Source organism: Castor canadensis, chromosome 9 (genome assembly GCF_047511655.1).
Source record: "Castor canadensis chromosome 9, mCasCan1.hap1v2, whole genome shotgun sequence".
Classification (NCBI taxonomy): Eukaryota; Metazoa; Chordata; class Mammalia; order Rodentia; family Castoridae; genus Castor; species Castor canadensis.
The window spans coordinates 83,159,088-83,180,447 of record NC_133394.1 but is presented as its reverse complement, the minus strand read 5'-3'; the positions used below and the strand labels follow the sequence as shown (position 1 = coordinate 83,180,447).

Genomic DNA, 21,360 nt, shown 5'->3' with positions numbered 1-21,360 from the left:
TCCTTGGATGGTCATTCATACTGAGGCGTGGTTGGGTGGAAGATTGTCTCTTCTTCAGGCACAGTCTTATTTGTCTCTTGTACATACATCATTACACCATTTTCCTTCCACCAAACCATCCCATTAAAATGCTTCATTCGACATAGCCCAACTAAGAAAGGAGCAAATTAATTGAACATACAGTTCTCAGAAGAAGTACAAGTGGCTAATAAATACATGAAAAATATTCAACATCCTTAGTCATAAAGAAAATACAAATCAAAATGATACTGTGACTCCATCTCACCCCAGATAGAATGGCAATTGTCAAGAAAACAAACAACAGATGAGCTTCACATACATATATGAAATAAGACGATGAAACCTCTTGCAATTGCTTTAAGTAGGGTGGGGAGGCAGTTGCAGGGGGGAGATGGTGGGGACAATCTAACCAATGTACAATGTAAGCTTATTTGGAATTGTCACAATTAATCCCCTTGTACAATGAATATATCCTAATAAAAATGAAAAAAATTATATCCTCAAAAAAAATGCTTCATTCGATCAGAATTTTAAAATCCCTCTGTAAGCATAAGCTTTGGATTTAGAAACTAAGCTTGTTTCAGTTTGGTTAGGTCTAATGGTTTCCAATTGAGCATTTTCACTCCTGACATGAGAAATGACAAATTAAATCAATTTTGTCATCAGTCTTGGCTTCCACTGATCTAACTAAGGTGAAGGTGTGGGATGCATGAGGAAGACTATAAAGAAGCTATATCCAAAGGACGATATCACATGCTTCTTAGCAAGGAAGCAATGTTTTCTACCACTGAAGATAAAGTTTGCCACAGCTGAGTGTGCATAGCAGGGGTATTTTTGAAAATATGTTGTTTGGCAACAGTGCTTGACTATCATGAGTTACATGGTCTAGAATTATACGGTCCACTTCTATGGACATTTGAGAGGCATTTAAGGAACAAGCCTAATATACCAAAGAGACATAATATACATATAAAACAAGTGTTCTCTGTGACAGAGATGGTTTTTTTCCATCAATTAGGGGCTATAATTGAGAATTCAAGAAGTGTTGCTGTATATTACCCTGTGATCTAATAAACAAGCACAAAAATGAGAGTTAAGAAATAAGCATTTTTTACCAGATTTCTCATTAAATTATTATTTTCATAAATTCATTTGGATAGTCTCTAGTTTAAATTTTGCAAAATGAGAATACTAATGTAATTCAGGAATTAGATAATTAGAGAAAGCTCTTGACTCTCACAAAATATGTAGTGTATGTTGCGTATTTTTTTCCCACTCCTAATCATATTCACATCAATCTGAATGAAGCCTGACATCTTTCAGATGGCAGAAAAGAAACATATGGCATACATTATTTTAACTTAACAGAAGATCTATACTGTATTGTTCTAAAAAACTATATATTTACCTTTTTAACCAAATCAAAGGGACCCTATGTCAAAGAATGTTTTCAACTAGTGCTAGCCTTTGGTATTTATAAAATTGTGTATTTATAATAGAAATTATTATCCCATTACTGATCCAGTGCTAAATAGTCCTGTTGTTTTCTAATTATCTCAGAGAAAATCCTGAAATTCAAGTCCTCAGGACTTTGAATAAACGAAAATTCAACATTAGCCATTCTACTCAATCAGCCTGACTCATTTCTCCTACCCTTCGAGCTAAGATTGTGTTAGTATTTCATAGAGAAGATCCTCCAGTCTTCAGCTCACACCAGGCTGAGATGATTGGTGCCTAAGCCTCATAATGTCTTCATGAAGGGTAGATCTTTTATTTCTATGCCATGATCACTACGGACTTTGTCTGGTCATGGAGCCCAATCCCTTAAATGTACAAAGATGCATTTTTAGACTTTGTCATGCTGATTCAGTATCTAGGGAGATGTTAACTTTCCAGTTCCCAGCAACACTGCTCTGTAAATTATCTTCCTTTCAACTGTTCCGACTACTCTGCCACTTCAACTATTTTTGGTTCAATGTGAATCCTTTGGTCATTTATGTACTTTTCTCTCCAATGCTCTCAGCTTAAGGCCAGCCCCAGAGATGTGCCATGTCACCATTTTCCTCCAGGTCCTATAATCTCCCTGGGGCACTTAGGGGCCACCATTCCAGGTCCCTGCCAAAGTTTTCATGACTTTGTGCTTGCTTCAGCAGCACATATACTAAAATTGGAACGGTACAGAGAAGATTAGCAGGCCCCTGCACAAGGATGACACGCAAATCGCGAAGCGTTCCGTATTAAAAAAAAAAAAGTTTTCATGACTTCTCAGTCACAGAGAATATGTTTTCTTACGTAGAGGTCAACAGCCCCTCTAAGCACTTCTCCTTATCTCTGTTTCTTCCGCCCTCATTCCCCATGAGCATTTATAACACATTATTTACTTCTCTTACTTGGGAAGGGATGAGTTTTTCCTTACTAACACATCCTAATAAATGTTTTTATTTACTTGTTCTGACAGTCTTACATTGTTGTTTGCTGCTTTGTGTAATGAAAAAGACCAGATGTTTCAGCATTCTTTTTGTATTTTTCGCCCAATCACAAAAATGCACTTTTTATTTCATTGTGATCCTATCGAGAAAATTGTATAACAAACATCAGAATAGCGTCAACAAGATCCTCAAGGTGAAGTCCTCAAAGCTACAAATGAGTGTTTTCAGACCTTGCCCTTGTTAACTTTTTGACTCCAGCAACACTACTTCTCCTTCATAAATTATCTTTCTTTCCATTGCTCTAACCACTCTCCTACTTAATCCTCTGTGGTTCCATGTTTACCCTTTAGGTATTTACATCTTATCCTCTCCACTGCTCTTTCCTTTGCTTCAGACAAGAGTGTTTTGTTTGTTTCTCCATAAAAAAATGATGCTCTTAGCTCTTCTTTAGCCTGCCTCAGGGAAGGGTGTTCTGAAAACTGAATTTTCAGACATTGTAAGGAAGGACTGCCATCCTGTCTCTCCTGTTTCGCAGTTCATACTACTACATTCTAAAAGCCATCACACAGGAAGCAAAATCATCTAGAGGGTATGAACTGTGAGACTACTATTAAAGAAAGTTGTTCCTGATACAATAGCTTTCTCTGTCTTGTTTTGAGATTTTGAATGTTGGTTTTCATTGCTCATCTGCAATCTAAGTGTCCACGTGGTAGTGATTATCTATTTCAATTAAGAAAGAAAAAAACCCAAAAGGAATATCAACTAAGTAAAACAACGACAAGAAGGTTTTCTTTGATGAGAGATTTAGGTGATTTAGAAGATTAATCTATGAGTTGAAAACACACTCTTTGTTGCATATGAACTGGATACTGTACCTTCCAGAAGTTTCACAAAGAGTCATTACAAACTCATCCACACAAATCCTTCTACCTTTCATTAGACTAGGTAAGCAGCCGTCATAAGTCTTGGCTTGAAAATGATTACACACACCCTATTAAAAATTTTGGTAAACAAAAGGAGATGCTAGCATCAAGGTCCACAGGTTTAAGACAGAAGGATATTCTATTAATACAAATACAAGCAGAATCAAAGACAGTTTCTCTAGTCATCCCTACAAGCATTTATTTATTGTGGCTATAAGTCTAGCCACAGTTGTTAACATTATTTGCATTTGGAGGGCTTCTGCATTAGGTACTGAAAGGAGCTTAAAAAGCAGCTCACCCTTCAGATTAGTGATAAGAATAAAGATATTATGTAAAGTTAGGCAAAGAAACCTAACATCCATCTGGGTATGTAGAGATTTGTATATCCAAGTGGGAATAGCAAAGTCAGTAAATTAATTATTCGTGTGATCGAGCTATAAGAATTCTAAGTAAGCTAGGCATGGTGGCACAAACTTGTGAACCCAGCACACAGGAGGCTGAGGCAGGAGGATGGTGAGTTTGTGTACAGTCTGGTTTACATAGTAAGGACCTGTCTCAAAAAACCAAAACCAATCAACCAAATAATAACATTACACAATTTTAAGATAGGGAATTATTTTGCTAGTTCAAGGCCTAATTACTTCCAAAATATAATAATGCAACTAAATATATTTATACATCTCAAAGTTAAGCATAGAATCAACTTCAAAAACTTTGGCGCCTAGTTCTAAACTTCCTTTTTGTTTTGTGAAGTTTTAACTCACAGAACATTCTGCCAGGCGTTATTGAAAGACATAGGAAGCTTAGTGGAGTGAAGTAGAAGGAGCTTTCCAAATCAGGAGATTAATGCATGGTGGAAGGGCATCACACATGCTGAGATTATATGTTTGGGGAGAGTGGAGGATGTCAGAGCCAGATTGCAAGGAGCAGGGAATACGTAGGCCTTAATTAAGGGATAGGATTTTCTCTCATTTTCCATACATTCTTTCTACCTAGCAGTGGAATATAAACTGGGGTTGCTCCCCCAAAGGTATATTTATTACCATACGATCTTTAGAGTCAAATCCTCATTCGTCACCTCACTATTGTGTAATTTAGAAAGACCACTTAAATTTTAAGATTCAGTTTCTTTATCTACAATATTATAAAATCATAAAAATCTTTCAGAACTGGTAAGATACTAAAATACTAAAAATTTATTCAAAGTCCTCAGAACATTACTAATGCCCAATAAATGGTAGATGCCAAAAAAGCTTGCTGTTAAAATCTTCATACTTGCCCTTCACATAAATGAAGTATAAAGTCCATTTATTATCTTTTTCCTTCCTTCCTTCCTTCCTTCTTTCCTTCCTTCCTTTACTTCTTTCTTTCCTTGTTTGTTTTGTGGTGCTAGAGATCAAAGCCAGGTGCTTGCATGTTCTGGGCAAGTGCCCTACCACTGAGTTATATCCCCAGAAAAATTTAACAATTTTTTTAGACCTTACTTTCTTCACCTTTAATTACTAGGTCAAAGTAACAATATGACTTTGGGAAATACCCTTAACCTTTATATGATTCCATTTCTTCACAACAGAATAAAATGGACAGTAGCGGGAGTAATGGTTGAGTTCTGCAAGGCCATGGTTCTAGTAGCGTGCTATTCATTGTGTCCTTGATCATAATCAATGTAAAGTGCAGTATTTACATCAACAGGCCTCAGAACACAGCCGAGTGCAACAGTCACAGCAGGGACTCAGAAGCCAGACAATCTGCATCACTGCTTACAATTACTCCACTTAACATGGCTCAGTGAGCTTGAGCAAGCCATTTCAGTTCCTTTATGTCTCAGTTTCTTCATTTTCTGGACTTTTGTTGCACCATTTAACTTTCCAATGATTGTACAAAGAATGTCTTTTATACTCAAGCTTCAATCGTCCCATCCATTTTAGTGGTACTCTGCTTTCCAAATGTGATAGTTTTAATGAAAATATTAAATTGCTTTACAACAGGCTGGCTGAACACCTCATTCTCTCAGCTTAATCAAAAATGTGTTGCTAGCCAGGTGCCAGTGGCTCACACCTGTAATCCTAGCTATACAGAAGGGAGAGATGAGGTAGAGATAAAGAGGATCACCGTTCGAAGCCAGTCCAAGTAAATAGTTTTTGAAACCCAATCTTGAAAACCCATCACACAAAAAAGGGCCAGTGGAGTGGTTCAAGATGTAGGCCCTGAGTTAAAACCCAGTACCACACACACATAAAAAGTTTCTATACTGCCATTTCTCTTTTACTTATAGAATTATAAAATTATTACAACAAATGCTTCTAGATGGAGATTTGGGGTATTTTCACAAATTATTTTTAATAGCATTTGCTACTGAAATTATCAGTACAGAGAATATATGAAATCATTGTGTCCAGAATACCCTCAGAATTTACTTGGTAGTTTTCCCTTCATGAAGGAGCCTAAAGGCTCATGACATATAAAACCTATACAAACATTTCCATATTCCTGACAGGTTTTAAAGATTTAGCTTTCAATGTTAAGGCTCTACTATAGTTAACAGGAAAAAAACTCATCCAATCAATAACTTTAATTCAATATTCAGGGATTTGATCTACATACTATGTACTACTTGAGATGTTTATTGACTATTAAAAATGGAAGCATTTAAAATAGTCTCTAGAGATGTAACTAGTATAGTCAAAAAGGCTTGGTCTCAGTGTTGATTCACAGTATTTACTGTAAAATGTTTTAGTACAAATTTTTACATTGTACAAGTTTTAAAGTCCCCTTCCTCTATAGTAGATGTTTCTCCACTGTACCTGACCCTAGGAATATGTTGAGCAATAAAAGTTGTTGACATCATTGGTATCTTCTACTTTTAGAATAAATGTGTCTTCTGATAAAATTAGTAAGAGCTCCAAGAAGGCAAGAATTTCTCACCTATAAAATTACTCATTTTAGTGTGGTTTTAATTTGCATTTCCTTTATTGCTAGAGATGGTGAGCATTTTTTCATGTGTTTTTTGGCCATTTGATTTCTTCTTTTGAGAAAGTTCTGTTTAGTTCACTTGCCCATTTCTTTATTGGTTCATTAGTTTTGGGAGAACTTAGTTTTTTAAGTTCCCTATATATTCTGGTTATCGGTCCTTTGTCTGATGTGTAGCTGGCAAATATTTTCTCCCACTCTGTGGGTGTTCTCTTCAGTTTAGAGATAATTTCTTTTGATGAACAGAAGCTTTTTAGTTTTATGAACTCCCATTTATCTACGCTGTGTTGCTGGGGTTCCGTTGAGAAAGTTCTTACCTACTAACTCCAGAGTACTTCCTACTCTTTTCTGTATCAACTTTAGAGTTTGGGGTCTGATATTAAGATCCTTGGTCTTTTGGGCCAGGCTAACCTCAATCAGAATGATGTTCTCCAATTCCATCCATTTACCAGCAAATGATAACATTTTGTTCTTCTTCATGGCTGCATAAAATTCCATTGTGTATAGATACCACATTTTCTTGATCCATTCATCAGTAGTGGGGCATCTTGGCTGTTTCCATAACTTGGCTATTGTGAATAGTGCTGCAATAAACATGGGTGTGCAGGTGCCTCTGGAGTAACCTGTGTCACAGTCTTTTGGGTATATCGCCAAGAGTGGTATTGCTGGATCAAATGGTAGATCAATGTTTAGCTTTTTAAGTAGCCTCCAAATGTTTTTCCAGAGTGGTTGTACTAGTTTACATTCCCACCAACAGTGTAAGAAGGTTCCTTTTTCCCTGCATCCTCGCCAACACCTGTTGTTGGTGGTGTTGCTAATGATGGCTATTCTAACAAGGGTCATCATTCTGAGTGAGGTTAGCCTGGCCCAAAAGACCAAAAATCATATGTTCTCCCTCATATGTGGACATTAGGTCAAGGGCAAACACAACAAGGGGATTGGACTTTGAGCACATGATAAAAGCCAGAGCACGCAAGGGAGGGGTGAGGATAGGTAAGACACCTAAAAAATTAGCTAGCATTTGTTGCCCTCAATGCAGAGAAACTAAAGCAGATACCTTAAAAGCAACTGAGGCCAATAAGAGAAGGGGACCAGGAACTAGAGAAAAGGTTAGATCAAAAAGAATTAACCTAGAAGGTAACACACACGCACAGGAAATTAATGTGAGTCAACTCCCTGTATAGCTACCCTTATCTCAATCAGCAAAAACCCTTGGTCCTTCCTATTATTACTTATACTCTCTCTACAACAAAATTAGAGATAAGGGCAAAATAGTTTCTGCTGGGTATTGAGGGGGGGGAGAGGGAGGGGGCAGAGTGGGTGGTAAGGGAGGGGGTGGGGGCAGGGGGGAGAAATGAACCAAGCCTTGTATGCACATATGAATAATAAAAGAAAAATGAAAAAAAATAAAAAGAATTAACCTAGAAGGTAACACACACGCACAGGAAATCAATGTGAGTCAACTCCCTGTATAGCTATTCTTATCTCAACCAGCAAAAACCCTTGTTCCTTCCTATTATGGCTTATATTCTCTCTTCAACAAAATTAGAGATAAGGGCAAAATAGTTTCTGCCGGGTATTGAGGGGGGTGGGGGGGCAGAGGGAGGGGGCAGAGTGGGTGGTAAGGGAGGGGTGGGGGAGGGGGGAGAAATGACCCAAGCATTGTATGCATATATGAATAATAAAACAATAAAAATTTAAAAAAGATTATTCATTTTATATCTTCTTTATATCATGATTACTATATAACAATGGCTAATTAATATAAATTTTGTGGCTTATAAAGTACCTTTCAAACTTAAGTTTAGTAACTGAAAGCAGTATCTTAAATTTAGTATTATTTTTTTTACCGTCCCTTAATTTCTAAAGAAAGGAACTAATTCACACTCTTTCAGAATCTTAATAAATCTAGTACTACATTGGGAGCCTTACACTGGACTTTCTCTATCAAAAACTATCTTCTTTTAGCTTTAAGGAAACCACTCCCAGAAGTAACAATAAACCCCAGATTTTCTGGGCTATCAGTAAGAGAGCATCTCACATGGGGAATCGGTGCTCCAGTTCTCTTTCCCTCAGGAGAAACAGTTTTCTTTTCTTCAGGAGACAGGTTTCCATTAGACACTTTCTGCTGCTGCCTCTCACTTTCATAATTTACCAATCAGCCTTCCCAATTATAGCCAATGGAATACCTAATAAAAGATTGGTTTCTTACAAAAGACCCAAAGAAAACAAAAGATAACAATAAGCAAGCAAATCACCTGGTCCCAAAATACCACCAGCTCTCCAGGATGACCTGTCTCAGTTACATAATAGCCTCTTCTCTGCCTCAGTGCCACTGATGCCATTTGCTGATCATCTTATCATTTAGGAGACTCTTCTAGGATTTCTGCGCCTCTAAGTTTAGACCCTAGTACAAGTGACAGAGAATAGTTTTTTCTTCCGTTCCTTGAGAGCCTTCTTCTAGGTTTATTTTCTTTATAAAGGAAGTAGCTCATCCTGGGAGGGTGTAACTACCTTATATAGGAAGAATGATGAACATAACCACCAGAAATCAATGGCTAAACATAAAGAAGGAAATTCTATCATTCACTGGAAAATAGATGGAACCGTACGTCATCATGTTGAGTGAGATAAACTAAGCTCAAAAAACTAAATATCACATATTGTAGACCTAAGGTGGAGCCTAGATCTAAAATGATGATGATGATAGTGGGAAATGAAAGTGAGAAAGGGGCCTGTGGGAGGAACCACTTGGAGGAGGGAGGAGGAAGCTATAGGATACTGAGAGGTAAAGAGGATCCAAGCAAACAGCGTGGGCATGCATATGTTGGAATACAAAATAGTGAAATCCACCAAATGCTGTTTGAAAGACAGAGGAAGGAGGAGGACGTTGAAATATAATGAGGGGGTGAACTTGCTCAAAATATACTGTATGCATGTGGGGAATTACCACAATGATATGCACTCAGATTATTAATGTATGCTAATCCAAAAATTTAATAAAACTATATTTTTGAAAAAAGCTAATGACTGAAAACCAAGACACAACAGTAAATTTCTCCATGCACCTCAGGTGGCTGACATCACATTGGAGACAGGCAAAGGAAGAACTGAGGAACGGTTCATTTGGATTTCTCCATAAGCTGCCTTACTTTGATTAATTGGAACAATAACAGTGGGAAAAGAACTGACTATGTGGGTAGGAATCATGAGACAAACTTTTAAATAGAGCATAATAACAATCAAACAGACAATCTCATTGTGTTTTTCAGGACTGACTCACATGCTAGTATGTACATGAATTGGGCAAGGAACATTTGCCTAAGGGTGTCAGTGTCCTCAGTCATAAAATTCCCTGTCTTTTTCATTTCTTTGAGTATAGTATAACTCTTCAAAGCAAAACTAAAGAACTTAAATCTTGCTTGACAGGAATCCATCATATCTTTTTTTGTTGTGGTAGTAAATTGTGAAGTACAATTTTCTTTCAACTCAGATTGTTTATATATGTTTGTATAATATCTATAGATATGATATATTTACATATATATTATATATAGAATATATATATCTATAGTGGCAAGTTCACTTACAATCTCAGAAAATTTCAAGTGTACAATAGAGTATTAAGTATAGTGACCTGACTGTGTATTCAATGGTCAGAATTCCCCCTCCTTCCCAGATTCTCTTCTCGCTTCTATGAGTTAGAAGATGCAAGATCATGCAGTATCTGCCTTTCTATACCTAGCTTTTATTTTCACTTAGCATGATGTCTCCAAAGTTTATCCATGTTGTCACAAATGACAAAACTTGTTTCTTTTAAAAAACTGAATAATACTGAATTTTACATACATACTATCATATATAGAATGAAAAAATTAGCTATCCTCCCTCCACTGGTCCTCTTCCTCCCCATCAAACCTTACCTCTGTTTGCTTTCTTCCCTACTGCCTTTTAACAACATTAATATATTCTCTGTGTGGGAAGAGTTGTTTATTACCTTCATTACTGCTTGCATCCACTTGTTCATTCCTCTTTCACAAGAAGCACAAGACTCTTCACAATATATGTATTTTTTGTATGTGTGGTGCTCAGGATCAAAACCAAGTCCTCATGCATACTAGGCAAGGGTTATACCACTGAGCTACACCATTGGCTCTCTCTCTTTCTCTCTCTCTCTCTCTCTCCCTCTCCGTCTGTATGTCTGTGTGTGTGTATGAAATGTCATGGGGCCTGTGAAAGGAGGCAGTTGTCTATCAGAAGATACAGTTTGAGAAATACTGAGTTTGAAAAATTATGAAGCTACAAAAGCTATATGGAAATGCTCATATACTGAATTTTTATGACTCATTCTTCTATCCTTTGCTTTCAAATAAATATTGGTGTGAGCTGCTCATCATATGCATATAAATGCCTTTAGATTTGCCTGGCAGTAAAAGTTATGGAGTTCATTGTAAAATTAATGTGATGCCCAATTTATAAAATTTAGTGAAGACTATCACATAATGACAACTGCTTAGATTCTCAGTGTACATGTCATCTTTACATTCAATGTCAGGTTAGCTCTCATCTGACAATTAAGAAAATGGAAGTAGGGAAGTTTCTGGCCCAGAAAGCTCAGTTGGGAAGTGAAAAGTCCAAATGACTTCTACTTCAGTGCTTTATCCAGCAATGGTTGCTGATCCCTAGACATTTTTTATTTCTTCAGTTTCCTTATCAAAGTTTGTTGTGGTAAAGGGAAAAAAATATGAATAAGATAATTTTTATTTGGGACAAATTTATACCCTATTAATAAAGTCCTGCATATGCAAATTTTGTATCCTTAATTACTTTTACATTGAAAGTTGTATTACAGACTTAGCTAAAATCCTGCCTTGTGTTTAAATGTTGAAGTAGAAGATAAGTATGTTGACATAATTGAAATAAGTTCAGTTTAAGAATTCAGCTTACAAAGGGCCAAGTATATAGCTTACTGGTGAAGCATTTGCCTAGCATATGCAAGGCCTGGGCTCAATTATTAGCATTGCAGGAAAACAATAAACTTCTTGTCAGAAACATGACACCTGGGCTTCAGAGGGAGACCCTCAGGAAGGAAGGAAGGAAGGGAGGGAGGGAGAGAGGAAGAGAAGGAAGGAAGGAGGGGAAAGAGAAAGAAAGAAAGAAAAAGAAAGAAAGAGGAAGAAGGGGAGGGAGTAAGAAAGAAAAAAGTTTACCTTGCATTTAACTACAATCTTATTTTCACTGTGATACTCTGTTTTTTAGTTTCAATAACATGGCAAATGGATGAACATACTGAGCGACAAGTATCAAAATAAGAATTTTAAACTGTGTTAAAATGCTGAAATGTACAAATGTGAATAACCTTAAATATGACTTTACAGTGAATAAGTGATTTATGAATTGCAGTGTAGAAACTGTCCTCTTCTTTTATTAACTTCTAATGAAGCTTTCTTTTATATTGAAAGGTGTACCTTGAAACCTTCAAGATCCATGAATAAGATTTATCAAGTAGACCACAATGGGTTCTTTGAAAGAGTGACATGTATTTTTTGGTAAACAATTAGAATGTATCAGTAGCCATTTAGAACTTATCATCATGTAGAAATGAAATTGACATCTATCAGATTATCATCATCAAATTAATTTACTTACATGTTTTATTGGGATAAAGATTAGTCCTGTTCTAGGGATAAAAATTAGCATGATTACAAAATTTGAATAAACTTGGACAAATAACAAGCAAACAGTTGGTATGTCAAAACATCCAATGGAATTTATAATAATTAATTATAAAAGTGCTGTGCTTAGATATTCACCACTAAACAGAGGCTTTTCAACTAATATAGGGAAATGTTTTCCACCTAAAGACAATATTCTCAAAAAGAATATTGTTAATGACCCTTTTTTTCCTAAAATTTGTTCTAAAAGACTTTAAAAAAACCACAGAAATAGAAATGTTCTTAGGAGCGTAATAGTATATAACTTTACCAAAAAATTGGAAATAAATCGTGTTCCCAACTATGGAAATATATAAATAAAAAACTGTATTGTATTAATTTTAAGAATATTCAGGCATTGAAAATAATAAATGTGGCAATTATTTTATTTATCTATTTTGTGATTTATAATTGTTTTATTTCATTTGAAGATTGTGGTACAAGAAAAATCAAAGTGTTCTAAGTGTGAAGATAAATAAATTTATATGTGAAATGTAACTATGACCACATAAAACTTTACACATAGAAAAAGACTGGAATAAATTAGTATTATAAACAATAATAAATTATTATTTATATTATTTTATATATTATAAATAAATGCACACACATTTGTAGATAGATTGAAAAATATACTTATTCTATAGGTGAGAAGCCTATAGATCTAATTTTCCTTAATATTAAGATTTTATATGTAAATAGATTCTTGTCCACATAGCAAACTACTAATTTTCAAATAGGAGGCAGAGTGTGGTTATTCCACCTAGGTTAAACTAACATATAGTATTTTTTTTCTTGATAGAATTAATTTGTAAAAGTTTTTCAATTATTGTGGTCAATCAGTATGAAGGTTAGTAGAATATTAGCTCATTGTATAAAAATAAAATTTAAGTATATTCAAACTACCAAATTTTAAAAATAACTGGAATTATAAAGATATCTGAGTTAACCAGTATACAGTGGAAACACGTACATTTGTTTAGTGACAGGCCAAACAAAGCTGTAACATAGGTAACTGTATTTTCTGTTCATTTAAGAGAGTTTATCAAGATCATTTTTTCAAAATATCAACTTTTTTTTGAGCCTCCACTTTAGTGATATCTGAAGAACATAGTAAAATCCCAATTTCATTGGTTTTGACTGTTTTCAGGACAAATCTTATTCTCTTGAGATACAGTCTTGGTCAGCTAATGAAATTTTTTTCTCCATACAAGCATGTCAATAAAATGTATTTCCATTTCAAAAGGAACCCCAGGTCTATGACTTAACTATTGAAAAGTAAAATGCTCAATTCATGTAGATTTTATCTGACTATATTTCCAGTCTTTCAAATGTTATTTCAACAAAGTAACTAACCAGTAGCCGATGAATGAATTTTAGTCTGAATCCAAATATTCTGACTGGTCTCAAGACTTTTGTGTTCAAGACTTCTATTCCCAAGAAATATATACGCTGAGGACCTGAGTTGGCTATTTAATTAATTGGCTAATATTTGTGGTTGTTTTTTTTTTCTAATCCTAAATCCTCTGCCAGCTGGCTCCTGGTTATGTCAGAAAGATACATGGAGCACAAACAAAAATACAAGTAAATCCCATGAAGCACCAGGAATGCAATCTCTTCCCCATGTCTCCTGCTCAATCCCAAACAAATTTGTTTCCATTACAGAGGAGAGCTCTCTGAAACATGTGCTAAAGCAACGTTTCATAGAAGACACCAGGTTATCTTAGTCTTTACATGCACTGTTAGTTCACTATTCCCCTTTTAGAATTTGACAGGTACCCCAAGACTGTGCTATGTGTGTATGAATGTATATCATGCTATTTATATTTGTACCATATCCATTCCTCTATATTGGAGTTTACATATATATACATATACATACATACTGTTATCATTTTCCTTTTATCCTTTTTTCACATTCTAAAAATCAGTGAAGCCCATACTGCTCTATATTTTCCTCACTCCACCACATGCAGCATCTCAGATTTTGTTATGTGTACTATGAATATTTTTAGTGCAGGTGATAAGTGTAATAGTAGTAACATATCTGAAGATCGAGTTTTCTTTTTTGTTTATATTTTTCATTTTTTATTAGCATTTTTTCATTGTACGGGGGGATATTTTGTGATAATTCTGAATAGCCTTACATTGTACATTAGTTAGATCACCCCCTCCATCTCTCTCCCACTAACCCCCCATCCCCACCCCACTTAAAGTAATTACAGGAGGTTTCATTGTTCTATTCCTTTATGTATATGAAGCCCATCAACCCTATTCCTTCATCTTCATTTCCTCCATTCACCCTCCCCCTTCCGGCAAGTACCCCTCCATGCACACACACACACACACAGTACCTATTTTACTGTCCTACCTTTCATTATTAATTCCAAAATCAGGGTTCAGAAGGGTTTCTCCATGTATCCCAGCTGTGAATATGCTTTACTTTGCTCAGTTTAACCTCCTTTGTTACTCTTCCTTACCCCTTCCCTCCCGTTCCACATTATTCAGTGTATATCATTATGTCCTCTACCTGTGCAGATGTGAAGTACTTCGATGCTGTTACTATCATTCTCTTTTCCTTTTCCTCCTCCCCTCCACTATTGACAACATATTCTACCTGTAAATATGTATATGATCATATTTAGTTGTGTGTATACATTTACTTTTTGGATCTGTCTTCCACATATGAAAAAATCATGTGGTCTTTGTCTTTCTGAACCTGGCTTACCTCACTTAACATGATGTCCTCCAATTTCATCCATTTACCTTCAAACCACATTATTTCATTCTTTTCTATGGCTGAATAAAACTCCATTGTATATAAATGTGATATATATATCACAGTTTCTTGATCCATTCATCAATTATAGGGCATCTGGATTGTTTCCATAGCAAGTTTGAATTTTCTACCTGCAGAGATTATAAACATGACAAAGTAGCTTGTTAAGAAGTGTTTTTAAAAACAATTCCCATAGCATGAGCTAGAGTTAATATTTTTTCTTTTCTTTCTTCTTCTTTGTATTTTTTAACTAAATTAAAATGATAGTTATTGCAAAACATTTAAAAATGAAAAAAGATCAGGAGAAAAATAAAATTGCTATAAACTTAATTACTGAGAGATAAACACTATTAATATTGTAAAGCATTTTCAGGTTTTCTATACTGTTGCAAAATCCTGATCACATAGCACCCACTCTTTTCAAATTTTCTTTACCTGGTGATGCATTATCACATGCAATACACATAATAATATGTAAATATAATCAAAATACTTTTAAAAGTCCTTACATAGTCCTCTAATTTCAATCATGACTGTACCATGACATTTGAATATATGTATTTGAAGTTATTTAAGAATTAGGAGCATTGACACTGATGTTTTTGAAGGTTTTACTCTCAAGAATCCTCTTAGTGGAAAACATAAGCATGTATGTTCCTGAGTGTCCCTGGCTTCTTGAAGGAAGCATATTCAACCTGTAGATATGTATATGATCATGTTTGGTTTTGTGTATACATTTATCTTTTCAATCTATCTTCCAGATATGAAAGAAAACATGTGGCCTTTGTCTTTCACTTAACATGAATGTAGAGCTGTGGTCAACAGCAGCTGACCTGTACCCATCCTGATCAGGCTGCTTGGTACCTGCTGAGAGTCACCTGACTGCTATACCTTACTGTGCCCTATGCTGTGTGTGTGTGGAGAGTAGCTTATACTATCATACTATAAGGCTGTATTTTTCTGAAGATTTCAAATATGTCTTATGATCCTGATTGTGCATTTTAAAATAGCTTTGACTGCTTGGGAATTCTTTCTTCTGATAATCTTCAGATTTTTTTATTAATTTAATTTTTTTTTACTTCTTCACAGTCCTAAGTGTTTCTCTTTCTAAAACCATTTAAATGTGCTTAGGAAAGCTTTGAGTTAGGCCAGGACAGTGGTTCTTCACCCATCAGGATAAAAAAAGGCATTAAAAGATATATCATTTACACCAAGAAAAAAAATTATCATCCAGGAAAAAACAAAATTATGTTTAACACTATAGAAAAATTTGACTGCTTAGAAAGTGTTCAATTTCAATGGTTTTAATTACAGATGGTTCTCCTCTTGTGATGGCTTGACTTGTGATGTTTATAACTTTATAACAGTACAAGGGCTATATGCACTCAGCAGGAACCATACTCTATATTTGGAATTTTGATCTTTTCATGGGCTAGTGATATGAAGTACCATCTTCTCTCATGTTGCTGGGCAATAGTGAGTCACAGCTCCCAGTCATTCACACACTCACAAACAACACTACACAATGTACTGTGTTGCTAAGTAATGGTGTTCAGAAAGGTGAGTATATTAAACACATTCAACATATTTTGAAAATTACATATTGGTATTTTTAAATTACAATGGGTTTTTGCAGCATAACCCCATTCTAAAGCAAGGAATATCTGTATTTCCACATTTCCTGTAATATGTTAAAGGTTTCACAGATTGTCTTTAAACATCCAATAACATGGTTAAAATGCCACAAAGTTTATCATTTCAGGCTACTCTCAACTTTTGCCTAAATGTTTTTCAACATTTCTACAGTAATTTTTCTTCACAACTCATAGATATTGTTTCAAAGAGCTAAAAGAAAAGAAAAAGAGAAAAAGAGGAAAGAAGGAAGGGAGGAAAGGGGGGGGAGGGAGGGAAGGAGGGAAGGAGGGAAGGAAAAGACAGGAAGGAGGGAAGGAGGAAAGAAAGAAAAGGAGCCAAAGTGAAGCAAGTGGTGAAATTACTATCTTATTCAGTGGGTCAGGTAATAAAGATATTATTTCTGTCTTTAGTAAAAATACCTGAAACAGTAAATTGATTCTTTGTGTAAGACTTTCAATAGTTTTCAAAAGTTAAATTTGGGAAAATGAGAAGGCTGGTTTTATGAAAGATTTAGGATTACATTTTGCAGATGAATGTTTTAAAAGCAGAGACAAGGTATAATTCTCAAAGAAGTTTGCAAAAATCTGGAAAAGAGAGCTAGAAGGCAGAAACAACTTGCCCTGCACTGAGAAGGTGGTGTGACTTGGACTGGTGGCTTATAGATAGTTTTGCAAAGTTTTCTTTAACAGCTGGGAATGTCACTGACAGGGAAAACAGAAACATGGTCCATATTATAGTTCAGTCTCTGCCTATAGCTTGCCAGTAAAATTTGTAGAAAGAACCTGGGGTTTCCTTAACATCTTCAGACCCAGGAGACTGAAAATTATGATTTCTCTAGTACACTTCAAACTCCAGTTAGAAAAAAAAGGTCTTCATACAATTAAGATAAATATATTGTCTTGTTTCTGTTGGGGCTTTCCTCCAGATGTGACAATTTAAGCAAGTGAAAACAAAATAATTCATTGGTCATATTTTGAAAAACGGAGTAACATTCTACTAGAAAGAAAGACCTCTGAACTTGGGGTCTTCAATTTGAAGATAGACAGGATCCAAACCCCCGCTTCCCTCCCCCCAAAAAAGAAAAGTATTGGTACATATTTTGAAAAAGTGTTTTCTCCCTGAATCTTTCAAGTTCATTATTTTACAAAGTCAACAAGTATTTTTCTAAAGATTCTGGACTCTGTAAAAGCTAACTTGCCTAGTAAATACAGTTTAGAAGTTATCTTCATTACTTGCATTCTTGCTTGCGTTTCCTATCCCCACTATATATAAAGTAAAGCATTTCCTTTCTCTTTTTGAGAAAGATATGTTAACTAATTTACTCAGAATATGGGGCTGTAGGTCATACAGACCTTGATTATAATTCAAACCACCACTCACTAGTTAACAGTGTGCAAGCTGTTTACTCTAGCCTCTAAAATAAGAATAACAGCTACCTTTTAGGATTATTGTGAGAATTAACTGAGACAGTAGTCCTAAAGGTCCCAGCTTTGCACGTGTCATAAGACATACAAATGTGGTCACATTGTTGATACCTTTCTTGTTCTCCTCCTGTCTCCCTCCCTGTTCCCCCCTCTCCCACAGCCTACCTGCTAAATAATGCATAAGTATTTGTAGGAACATCAACATGAATGCCCAGATGCATTTGTTACTGAATTAACTCAGCAGTGAACTTGGCATTCCATCTGCAACCTTTCCCCTTCATTAATCCTCTCCTCTAACCCTCTCCAACACAATGGTCCACCAGGCTGTGAAACTAGTGACGCACGTGAGCAATGTCTATCAGTTTCTACTGGTCTGGTTCTGCCTCAAAGACTAGACAGAGCTCATGTTGCTCACAATTAACTGACCGGCCAAGTGGTGGCTGCCGTCAAGGCCTGCCACAAAGAGGACAGCAGTTCAATAAAATCCTAAACTCTATTTATAACCCACTTGAATTAAGCACTCTCCTGTGGAGCCCAAGGAGTCCTCTGGACAATGCAGATAGTAATTCATTGGCCTTGTGCTAACTAGGGCAACTGCAGGGAGGAAAATGCAAAAAAAGCACTGTTCCCCAGCACTCTGCAGTGTGTAAAGCTTTGTCCTACAGGTTTTTCCATTTCATTCTCACACCACCCAGCTCAGGCATCAGGCAAAGCAGATGTTGGCAACAAATCCCTATTTTTTGTATTGCAAAACCAATGCTTAGGAAGTTAAGTAAATGCTGGTGAACGATGGTGTTTGGAAAATGAAAGAAAGGAAAAGGGCTGAAGGGTGACAGTAACTTTGCATTCATGCAATCATTATACAAGTCAGTAAATAATTTTGTGCCTATAAGAAAAAATACACAACTAAGAAAAATGTTCCATAAGGTACTTACAAGCTTCTTTTCTTCTGAGAAGAACATCAAAATCTGAGAAATAAAAAACTTAGAGCCATTCTACAGAGAAATACTTTTAAACATGTGAATCTGTCCATAGCATCTATATAGAGCAATTGTATTTTATGCAAGAAAAGCCTTTTTCTCAATGTAAAATGTGCTCAAGTCAAAAGTCAGTTTTGAAAAATATGGTGGGAATTTTTATGAAAATTTTTAATTGATTCTGTCATTCAGCTCTGAAATTACATCATTACTATTTTTCTTAATATGGAAATATAGTATGTACACAAATTAGTGTATGACCACAAATTGCTTTGCTCTTAAAAATTATTTTAATTTTGGCAAATACTTTAATTTTGTGACATACTTCTTTAAACACCTCGTTACCTAGAAAATGTAAGCAAAAACTTTTTGGCTTGAGAAAGACATCTGGGCAATTAATACAGCTACACTTATATCTGCTAGTAAGTGTGGAGAGAGAGGAAGGGAGAGAGGGAGAGAGAGAGGAAAAGACAGAGAGAGAGGGAGAGACTGAAATTATTGCTTAAAGAATGTTCCCTGGGTTGGCTGATCAGCTCGGTGGCATTTGAGATTCTCAGATTTACTGTTCTCTGACATCCCATTGTCCTAGCTCTGATTTGTGGAGCTCAGAATATCTTAAAGGGCAAGAAAAAGCAAGGTATCCATGTGCTCAGAGTGCAGGGTCTTTCTTGACAACCCTTTCTCTTCCCCATACTCTCTCTTTTGCCTGTGTTCACCTTGTGGTGACCTTGCAGGACTCAGCATTTTCACCTGAGCTCAGTAGCTGGGGGCCCACTAGCGCTGGAGAGAGAGCCGGTGGTTTCCATTCCTGGGTGATGGAGTCATGGGAGAAACTGCAGAGAGCAAACACAGAGTAGGACCTGAGTCTGGCTCCAATGTGCTTTGAGCTGCTCAGGAAGGCAGCTGCTGTCTCCCAGCCTGCATTTGTCACTGGCCACTGAACTGTATGTTTGTGCAAGGTGAGAGCGGGGGCTTTTTCCTTAATTTAGACAAATTGTCAGGTATTGCTGTTGATTGTGCTTGATAATCTGGGGCTATGTACATCACCACAAATTCAGGACCTAGACTGTGTACGCTTTTATTTTTGCCCTTGCTTTCTGTCACGATCCATTCAGCTCTCTACGGTGTCCAAATTGTGGCAACAGACTGGACATGGAGCTATTCTTCCACACTGAAATGTGATCATTATAGAGCCGTTTTCTCAAATTCTTTTCTTAATTACTGCTGTCAAATGGTATAGCTGTTCAAATACAGAATTCCAATGCTAGTTGGAAGGCATGTGAAAACCTTCAGATATGAATCTGAATTGCTATTTTTTTTTTCAGTAGTGGCTGTGCTGTATTTTTGGCTCCACCCCCATGTTAGTGGTTGAAAGTTTCAGAAGAGTAGTGCCTTGGGGTCTGATCTATTGATAAAAGTACTGCTGTGTATTTGTGTATTTGATTTCAAAAGGAAAACTTCTCCTTGACCGTTTGTTCTTTTGTGTGTGTGTGTGTGTGTGTGTGTGATTTTTAAACAACTGTTGCAGAACTAGAAGAAATCTAAATAATATTTGCTGTCTTTTGATGTACTTACAATTAACTTATAGAACTTTTGTTTTCAGCATATTTAAATTGTGTAATTTTAAATTTGGTGTCTACAAGGAAATACACAACTATTGTGTGAAAATATGGGGGAACCTGGAGTATGTCCTCACTGTGAGCACATCCAGTAGGAATCAAAGCCATGCTCTGTGTGAACAGATGGTCCTTAATCCTGATCCAGTCTTATGTTAGCAACTCTAGCAAATCCATAAACATATAGAGAAGGTGCATTGTTTGTGGTGAGTAAATAAATATTCAGAATATTTATATTCATGAAACATTCTAGAAATATGATAAGAATAGGAATTTGACATTGTGTAGGCAAGATAAGAAAAAAGTTAGAAAAGCTATTAAATTTTAAACTGAGGAAAAACTACATTAAAATACAGCGTAATTAGGAGGGAATACTGAAAAGTACTCCAACTCCTCAGATTTTTATGCCTAATGAAAGAATAATAGCATACCTAAGGAAAGGCAGAGTCAGCAGAAATGAAGCCAAGAACAAAAATTCTTAATAAAACATGCTGTCAGGTTGTGGAATGCATCTGTCTGTCTTAATTTGAATGCCAAGATTAATAAAATTAAAATAGTACATTTTAAATTATTTTTTAAAAAAATTGTTTCTATTTAGGTAGATTTTGAAAACTAAGAAAATTTTATTAAAGTGCAATGTATATATAAATTATTTAAATTTGTCAACAAATAATATACAGCATCAGAATCATCAATCCTATTTTAACATTGTGTCAGTTTACCAGAATGTTCTAGTCCTTTAAAAAAGAGCGTCACCTATTTCTACATACATTTAGACTGATGAATTCCTTGGACACTCTTCTCATGGTCTCTTGCTTTCAGTCTCTGTGCAAGAACATTGCAGATTGATTAGCAGAAAACATTTGACTCTC

The 21,360-nt window shown here is 35.7% G+C and overlaps 1 protein-coding gene and 1 non-coding gene across 8 annotated transcripts in view; both read left to right on the top strand.

Annotated features, from left to right (window-relative positions):
- Positions 1 to 21,360, top strand: part of Arhgap24 (Rho GTPase activating protein 24) — a 473,771-nt gene that overhangs the window by 314,961 nt on the left and 137,450 nt on the right. Inside the window, exon 1 of one of the 7 annotated variants that reach the window (XM_074041832.1) lies at positions 16,813 to 19,831. The exons of the other annotated variants lie outside the window; for them this stretch is intronic. Coding sequence (XP_073897933.1) covers positions 19,819 to 19,831 — 13 coding nt within the window. The 5' untranslated portion in view covers positions 16,813 to 19,818. Of the gene's footprint in view, positions 1 to 16,812; positions 19,832 to 21,360 lie in introns of those variants that run through there. 7 annotated transcript variants of the gene reach the window in all.
- On the top strand, positions 2,159 to 2,263 carry LOC141411140 (U6 spliceosomal RNA). Its single transcript, XR_012435981.1, has one exon. It is a non-coding gene; the product is annotated as a U6 spliceosomal RNA (small nuclear RNA).